At 42.2% G+C, this 8,930-nt stretch overlaps 1 protein-coding gene across 26 annotated transcripts in view; it reads right to left on the bottom strand.

Annotated features, from left to right (window-relative positions):
• Window positions 1–6,020: 6,020 nt before the first annotated feature.
• FGGY (FGGY carbohydrate kinase domain containing) overlaps window positions 6,021–8,930 on the bottom strand; it is a 413,890-nt gene continuing 410,980 nt past the window's right edge. For all 26 annotated transcript variants that reach the window (XM_077891975.1, XM_077891990.1, XM_077891976.1 and 23 more), the window contains one exon: window positions 6,021–6,252. In XM_077891975.1, the coding sequence (XP_077748101.1) occupies window positions 6,171–6,252 (82 nt within the window). In that variant the 3' untranslated portion in view covers window positions 6,021–6,170. The remainder of the gene's footprint in view (window positions 6,253–8,930) is intronic.

Genomic DNA, 8,930 nt, shown 5'->3' with positions numbered 1-8,930 from the left:
AATTCTATGATTTGGTGAGGCTCCAGGTGCCCAGAGGCTAATGACAAAAAGATGAATTCCAAACCCGCTGGCAGGAAGAGTTGGGGCTGGTCTCAACTGGATGTATGTGGCCTGTCTCAGCCCAGGTTACATCAGGGATGGAGCAGAGCTGAATCTTTAGGTAGAAGCTTAATAGATCTCAGAAAGGCAGCGCTGGCCATGTTTCAGCTTTCATCATTTCTGGATGAGCCTTTCCAGACACACCTACATCCTTGGCATCCTTGGACCTCTATAGTGCCTATCAGCTATAGTGCTCATTGGCACCTAGCTCAAGTTTTCTGTGATATCTCTTTCTGTGTATGTCCCTTCTCTCTTGAACCTAATGCTGACCCCTTTGTGCATCAATGGGTACTGTTCCAGATCTCTTGACTTTGTAAAAGCTCAACAATTGGTTAGTTGTTGATGATAGAACACAGAAGATTCACCCATAGAAAAGTTGTCCAACTTGACCTGAAGCAATGCTTCTAGAAATTTGATGATGTAAAAATGGATTGGTTGAGGAGAAAAACTGGTATTCGTTGTACTTGTATTTTATATCAGGCACTGTGCCAGCACTTTGAAATATCATCCAATTTATTCCTTACATCAGCCATGAGGCAGATTTTCTTTTCTCCTACTTTATAGGATAAGAAACAGAGACTCATAGGTTAACTGGCCTGCATGAGTTCACATACCATGTCAATTAGTAAGTAGCGAAGCTGTGATATGAAGAAGGACTTGGTGACTCCATGGCTCAAGGCTTTCTCAATTTACCACTCTGCTTGCCAAGAGAAATAACATAGTACTTTGATCAACCAATGAGCATCAGAAGGGACCTCCTAGCTATTTATACATCTGCTAAAGAAGGGAACTATGGAGGAGAGAGCAATTAGCAAGCTAATGAATCATCCTCTGTTGCACAAATAAGCTAATTGAATTTATTTAGGAAGAAGTAGTAGAGTCATGCTGCCTCTGTGTTCCAGCTACACAATCTTAAGCCAGTTACTTAAACTTTTGGGGCCATGGTTCTTGTAGTTGTAAAATGGGATCGCACTCTGTCAGACCTTCCTCACCAATTTATTACGAGGAGCTGAGGTAATGTATGTACAATCAATATGGAAACAGTAGGGAAATATTCAAATGGAAGGCATCATGACTGTCTTTGTCTAAATATCAAAGATTTTCCACTTCAAATGTGTTAATGTTGTACAGCAGGGAGCCAGGCTCACCCCAGATTTTTAATAAGAAAACAGTTCTAATGAAGGCTTCGGGCATGACTACTTAAACAAAATTTAGGTCCCAAGAAATCCTTATTTTAATATGCAATTTTAAGTGATTTTTCTGTGCAGAATGGAAATAGAGCATAAGATTTAAGGGTGCATTAGAGAAACCTGAATTTATTAGCAAGTAGCCTTTGTTTTTATTTTAAGTTACTTATGTTTAATGACTTTATTCAATTGTCAAATATTCAGACATACCTGGTAAAACATCCTTTTTAAAAATGTAGTTTTTCGGGACGCCTGGGTGGCTCAGTGGTTGAGCATCTGCCTTTGGCTCAGGGCGTGATCCCAAAGTCCCAGGATCCAGTCCCGTGTCGGGCTCCCTGCGTGGAGCCTGCTTCTCCCTCTGCCTATGTCTCTGCCTCTCTCTCTGTCTCTCATGAATAAATAAATAAAATCTTTTTTAAAAAAGGACTTTTTCTTTTAAGTTCTTCCTCTAGAAACTGGAAAAGGGGGAAAAAAAAGCCTTTTCTATTTGACTCCCTCCTATTACTGTCAGTAGCAGTTAAGTGCATTTATGGAGACACAAGGCAGCACAAAGATTCCTCTGTGATTCATCAGAAGGCCCATCTTAAGTATAATTACATTACACAGCTCCACGCAGTCATTAGTTTCTTGTTTAGTGACAATGTCCTTCATTTTAAATCCTTTGATGGTAATTATTTGTAACTATGCCCTTGAATTTGGAAAGCATGTGTACTGTGGCCCCACTGAACAATGGGTATTTCTAAACGAGGACGCAATTGGCTTCCCCTGTGGGACCATACAGGAAATGCTCTGTAACAACTGAAGATTTGCAAAAGGTTTCTGAGGGCTTGAGCTATGGTCCCAAATGAAGGTGTGTGGTTATCCGTATGTGTGTGCAATAAAAAAACTAAAAGCAGTGCGTTAGGTATAAGGCATGATTTTCTTAACCCTTCATAGACCACAGTACACTTTCCAGTTTTTGACGTTGCCTAAATTAAGGCACGTTAATATGTATCATAGATTGGCCCCAAAGTGAGGTACTTGTGAGATATTTTTAGTTCTACGAGTTTTCTTTGTGCAGAAAAATATCTCGTGTTTGTGTATTGATTCATTCATCAAGCACCCAGATGTTCTGGGAACCGTTTAGGTTCAGAAGACATAGACCCTAAGAGAGTTGGCACCCATACAAGAGCTCCCAGGCCAGTGGCAGGTGGGACAAATAAACCCAAATAACTGGATTATCCTCAGGCCTGTGAGAAAGCGTGGATCAGGTTAACATTTCAGCTTCTTACCGTCACCTGCGGATTTGGTACCTCCTCACAGCTGGGAGTTTCTAGGATGTCCTACCATGTTTTTACTGCTCCCTTTGGAGCTTAAACCCCGCTATTCCTCTACTGCCCAATGCATCTGGCAACAGCATCGATCGTGCTCTGAATGAATATAAAATCCAACGCCCAGTCTGGGTCTCCTGGAGAGAAGGCATCCCTTCTGGATGCCTCACTTGGACCCCAGGAACCCTGGCGTCAGGTCTATGGGTTTCCGCAGCTCTGCAACATGTCACACCATTCTGCCATTCTTGTCTTTTATTCCCCACTTCCCTTTCCCCACATTTGTTCTCTTAGGCTTTTTGGAAAGCCACATTTATGTTCTTCACATATGGTGAGTATTTTTGGTCAAAACTAAAAACCTATACAATGTGTTCCTTGGCAAAATGATTCGCTAAGCAAGGCTGGCTCCAACTTGAAAGAAAAGCTTTCAGTAGGCAACAAAACAAAACAAAAATCCCACAAACCACTCTGGCTACATTGTAATTCCTATTCATAAAAGCAAAATACACTTATCCTTTACACGTGTGCATTAAGTAAAGCCCCCTTTCCCGGTGCAAGTAGGTGAGTGTTGGGAGTCATTAAAATTTTTGTTCTCCAGCTACACATGGTTATAGGAATCCACACAGATACTTAAATTTTCCTAACACTCTGTGTTTATAGTAGGGACCAGAATTATTTTCTTAAGAATTAACCCTCTGGCCAAATGGCCCAAAGAGAACACCATAGAGGTGGTATTTGTGGAGTGCTTATTATCCACAAGCCACTGTGCCGGGGACTTTACACGTAGGTTTTTCACGGATTCCTCACCACTAACCCTCAAAGGTAGATAGCAGGATTATCCCGTTGATGGATGGGGGCCCTGGGACCCAGGGATTAAGAGTCTTGCCCAGGAACTTTCACTGCTGAGATGCCAGAGGATTCCTAGGTAGTTCCCACAATCCTTGCCTCCTCTGTATATGTTTTCCTCTTTCTACAAAGCAGGGGGAACCCAAGGTCAGGTTTGGGTCACCCTTAAAGCGTGGGTCACCCACAGCATGAGCACTATAACGAAAGAGCGGGTGCCAGGGCAGAGTTCCTCTCCTGCTGTTGCAAGGGGGTGACCCCTGAAACTCTGCATCCGGACGAATCTGAATTTGAATATTATCTCTACTGGTGGGGGTAGGGTGTTCCTGGGACCAGGCCCTGCTGAGCCTCGTTTTCTCAACTGGGACATGAGGTTAGTGCTGCCTGCCTCTCAGCGCTGTAGTAAGGACTGCAGAGAACAGAGAGGAAAAGACCTAGTAAGTCTTCATTCTCCCACCTCTGCGTTCCTACCATACACAGCTCCTGTATTCATTTCTGCTTTGCCAGAGCAGGCCCAGGCCTGTCCTAGTTTCTGAGTCAGGGCCAATCAGCTTTAGCAGTTTAAGCCTGTCTGGCCCGGGTCCTGACACCTTGCCTGGGTCCTGCTGTACCCCGACTCTTCGTCTGAGGTACGGAGTCTGACTCCCCAATCCTTCTCCCCTCCAGCCCAAGTGCTGGCTGGGGTCTAGCTGAATGAGCTGGGCTTTCTCCCACTGCTGGTTTGGATGCCCAAACCCACCTCCAACCTGGGCCGTGTCCAAGATGTCAAAATCCGTGGGATACCACGGAATGCCCTGGTAGAGCTGGCCTCTGCCACTGGCTGGGTGGTCCTACTCAGTAATTTTCGTTGTTGCTATTCTGAGCGTCTTCTAGATCCTAGGCCCTGCCAAAGATAGGCGTGGCCCAGGCAGGTGAGCTGAGTGCTTTATGTACATCATCTCATTTAATCCTCACTGGCCTCCTGTAAAGTAGGTACTATTCATATCTTCATTTTAAAAACGAGGAAGCTGAATCTTAGGAAAGTTAAAGATCGTTCTCAAGTCACACAGCTAGTAAGAGGGAAAGCCAGGCCTTGAGTCCAGAGCCAGGGCTCAAAGCCCTTCCCTCATGCTGCTTTCCATTCCACCTGTCAACCCTCTGCTGCTTCCCCCTTTTCTGGGTGTTGGATGGGCCCCACGGCAGCAGGGGCCTTCTCTCTTATTGGAGCATCTCTTATGATGTACTCTGATGGGTTCACTTGTCTCTGTCTCTCTCACTCGCATTACATGAGGAGCTCTGGGCCATGCTTTATTTATCCCCATGCTCCGGTGCTTTGCACAATACCTGGTACAGAAGTACTTCAAGATGTTTGTTGACTGATTTTTAGTGGCTTTTTTCCCCTCTCTGCTGAAGTCTGTACGTCCTCTGTCCAAACTCATCTGACTTACAACGGCTCTAGAATCAACATTGCTGGTTACTCTTGGGTCTGAAAGTGTGTGTGAGGGTGTGTATGTGCATATGTGTATGTCTGTGTGTGTTTCATGCGTGTGTTATGGTATCAACAAAAGAACCATCATTTTTTTTTTCTTCAAATACTTGTCTACATCAAAAGCTTTAGCCATTATGTTTCTTTAGTTTCCTTTAATCTGGAAACTTTCCATAGCCTTTGTCTTTATGAAAGATATTTTTGAAGAATATAGTCTAATAGAATGCTGCCTATTTTGGGTTTGTCTGATGTTTTTTATGATTAGATTCAGGCTATGCATTCGCGGCCAGACTGATGCTGTGACCTCAGGGTATCACATCTAGAGGCATGTGATGTCCATCTACCCATCTGAAGTTCATTTTGACCACCCAATCCAGATGCTGTCCCATTTCTTCCCTGTATAGTTAACATTGTTTCTCCCCTGGTAACTACGAAACAATCTATCAGGGGACATTTTAAGACCATGCATGCATCCTGTGGCTTGTCAAAATTCCCTCCTGGATCCACTCATGGTTCCTATTTGTACCTATTTTGACTGCAAGATGAGGATCCTGTCATTAAATACAATATCTGATTCTAGACTGGATCCTGTACAGGAGGGGGGAAAATACCATGAAGGACTTTGAGTTTTTAACAAAATTAGAATACAAATAGAAAATTAAACCAAAGTGCTCTATACAAGTTAAGTCTATGGGAATTCATTCTCAAACGACTCAAAAATTCACTTATGTGTATACAAGTATATGTGTGTGGAGAGAACGTACAAACAAAAAATCAAACATTAAAGGGTAAAAAGGTAAAAGTTGTATGGGTGTTTCTGGTATAATTCCTATTCTTGTAACTTTTCTCTAAGTTTGAAATTACATCTAAATAAGAAGTTAATAATAAGCTTTTGGCCACCTATAAAATAAGCACTAGATGTCCTACCTACAGCAGTGCACATCTTTCATTCAATGGCTGACACAGCCGTAGTTAACAAGTACGAGCTTTGCCTGGACTGAATATGCCCCAAGGTCTACTGCCATAGGAGACCCGGTGACACTATGCAAAATGTCTGTCTTTATGGTGGTGTCTGCAGAAACTACATACCAGTGGTATTTTGAAATGGAAGACTCCAGCTCTGGTTGCACACATCTCAGCTGTCTTTATTAAAAGATGATACAGGAAAAATAAAGTGATACTTAAAGGGTCTCGAATACAAGAGGAGAAGACAGAGGTCCCTAATGCAGTGACGCAGAACCTTCTGGCACTGGCACCTGCAAACTCTCTTCAGTCTCCTTTCATGATCGCTGCATATTCCTTCTGGTGTTCAACCAGCTTCAGGAATACTTGATATTTCTTGTCATAGTATCTGCGGGAGAAAAATGAATATGTTGAATGATCTCAGACAAAACCGTTATGCAGCTTCCCCTTAGATTTAGAAGAACAGGAATGTATCTCTTATGGTTGGGCAGACATCTCTCATTTTCTGAATGCTTATAGCATCCTGAGCAATGGATCAGCATGATTCATAGTTATATCTGCAACCTACACGGGGGTGTTATTATCCTCATTGTCGAAGCAAAGACATTTGCTCAGAGAGGCACATCTAAAGTAGTCTAGCTCCACACGGGCAAGGCTGGGATGCAAACCGAGGTCTGACTTCACGGCCTCAGCTGTAACACACTAAGAGGCTGAGGCTCAACACAGGTCCTCGCTCATCCACAGCTTCAATAAATATTTCAGATATGACTAGCCCCAGGTCTGATGACTGGTTTAGAAACCACAGTCTGACCAGGGATGAGACCAAAGATTTTCATTACCCTTTGTGGACTCCACACCTACGTTTCCTTTGCAGACTGTTTTACCTGGAAGTGCAACCCCGTGAAAATGTCACTAATATCTTCCCTCTAGAGGTGCCCTGCTGTCCAGGCATCCCAGGGTGGACTTTGCCCTCCTTCTACTCTTTGTCTGGGTCTTGGTAGACCTGTTATCCCTGGACCTGTTTGAATGTGGTGTTGACCAGGAGAAGAGGGCAGAGCAGCCTGATTTTGAAAGGGATAATAGCAGCTATGACAAATCATACATGAACACTTGCAACTTTGTCCTTACTCCTCTTGGTTGGGAGGAGCTGACATGGGGTGAGGGGTTGATGAGGCCAATTTAGCATGTCTCAGTAGATTCCGGAATGTTCTGGAAAGAAGTCTTTAGGAAGGATTTTTGGTGCAAGCTTGTGAATCTGAAGAAAGAGATTGCAAAAGCAACCCTGCGTATATGTAGGGACTTCTTGTAACATGCAGAGCTAAACAGATTAATATGGGTCTTCCCCAGGAGACTTATGAGCTGTAATGGGGCCAAATACAGAGTTAAGAGGTGAACTCTGAGGCCTGGATTTGAATCTCATTTTGGCCAATACTAGCTGTGTGACGCTGGGTATGTTACGTAATCTATCTGTGTCTAAATTTCCTTATCTGAAAATGAGAATGATTATAGGATCTATCTCAATAGAGTTGTTATATGAATTAAATGAGGTAATGCATGAAAAGCACTTCAAACAGTGCCTGGATCTTAGTAAGTGTTATCTGTGATAGTTATGATCACTACTTTTTTTAAAAAAATTAATACTCCAACATTATCATCAATCTTGTGATAAGTTGTTTCCACCAAAATCAGTTCTATGGGCATTGAAAGTTATTAATCATAGAATGATTTAGGGGACAGAAATTTTCTCCTTCTAATGATATCCTCTGACAGTTTAACATTAAATATTTCTTAGTTATATGGGATGGATTTCCTGACTCTGGAATCTCAAAATGGCTCGAAGGGAGCTTGGGTCAATAACCTTCTCATACATTGAAGATTTCCCATTTTAATCCTGACAATTTTGCAGCAACTTTGTTCACTGGTCTTATTCCTTGTACAGTGGAAGAAGCATTGGCTTTGTAGGCAGAGAAGTCTGGGCAACTACTTTAAATGGTGTAAGTCTCAGTTTCCCTGCTTTAAGAAGGATGATAACCATACCTACATCATAAAGTAACTGAATTTTAGACATGAAATACTGTGTGAGCTGCAATGTGCTCATAAACAGAGATTGATGTTTTTTTTATATCCTTCCATGATCGTGGAACACCAAAAGATGGATAGACTGTATTTTTCCTTTTTTTACACATAGAAAGCTGAGGTTCAAGGCACATTGTTCCCCTGTGCTTTTTTTCTTTTTTCAAAAATTGTTTTCTTGTAAAATACACATAACATGAAATTTAGCCATTTTAAGTGTACACTGCAGTGCATTAAGTACAGTCACACTGTTATGCAACATCATCACCTTCCATCAGCAGAACTCTCTTCATCTTGCAAAACTAAACCTCTGTACCTATTAAACAGTAACTCCTCATTCTCCTCCTTCTTGCAGCCCCTGACAACCACCGCTCTACTTTCTCTCTCCCTCTATGAACTTGACTCTAGGTACCTCACATGAGTGGAATCATATAATATTTGGCCCTTTGTGACTGGCTTTTTTTCACTTAGCATGATGTTCTCAAGGTTTGTCCATGATGAGGCATGTGTCAGAAAGTCCTTCCTTTTTAAGGCTGAATAGTGCAGATATACCACTTTTTCTTTATCCATCCACCTGCAATGACCACTTGGGTTGTTTCCATGTTTTAGCTACTGTGAATAATGCTGCCATGATCATGTGTGTATAAATATCTCCTTGAGATCCTGATTTCGGTTCTTTTGGGTACATACACAGAAGTGAAATTTCTGGATCATACGGTAATGCTATTTTTAACATTTGAGGAACCACCACAGTGGTGGTATCATTTCACATTCCTACCCATAGTGGACAAGAGATCTAATTTCTCCACATCCTTGTTGACCCTTGTTATTTTCTGGTTTTTGATTGTAATCATCCTAAGGTGTGTGAGGTGGTATCTTATAGTTTTTGACATTCATTTCCCTAATGATTAGTGATGTTGAGCATCTTTGCATGTGCTTATGGGCCATTTGAACATAATCTTTAGAAAAATATCTATTCAAGATCTCTGTCCA

Source organism: Canis aureus, chromosome 3 (assembly GCF_053574225.1).
Source record: "Canis aureus isolate CA01 chromosome 3, VMU_Caureus_v.1.0, whole genome shotgun sequence".
In the NCBI taxonomy this organism is placed as follows: Eukaryota; Metazoa; Chordata; class Mammalia; order Carnivora; family Canidae; genus Canis; species Canis aureus.
Note: the sequence above shows the minus strand (reverse complement) of the source record. Positions and strands in the feature narration are given on the sequence as shown.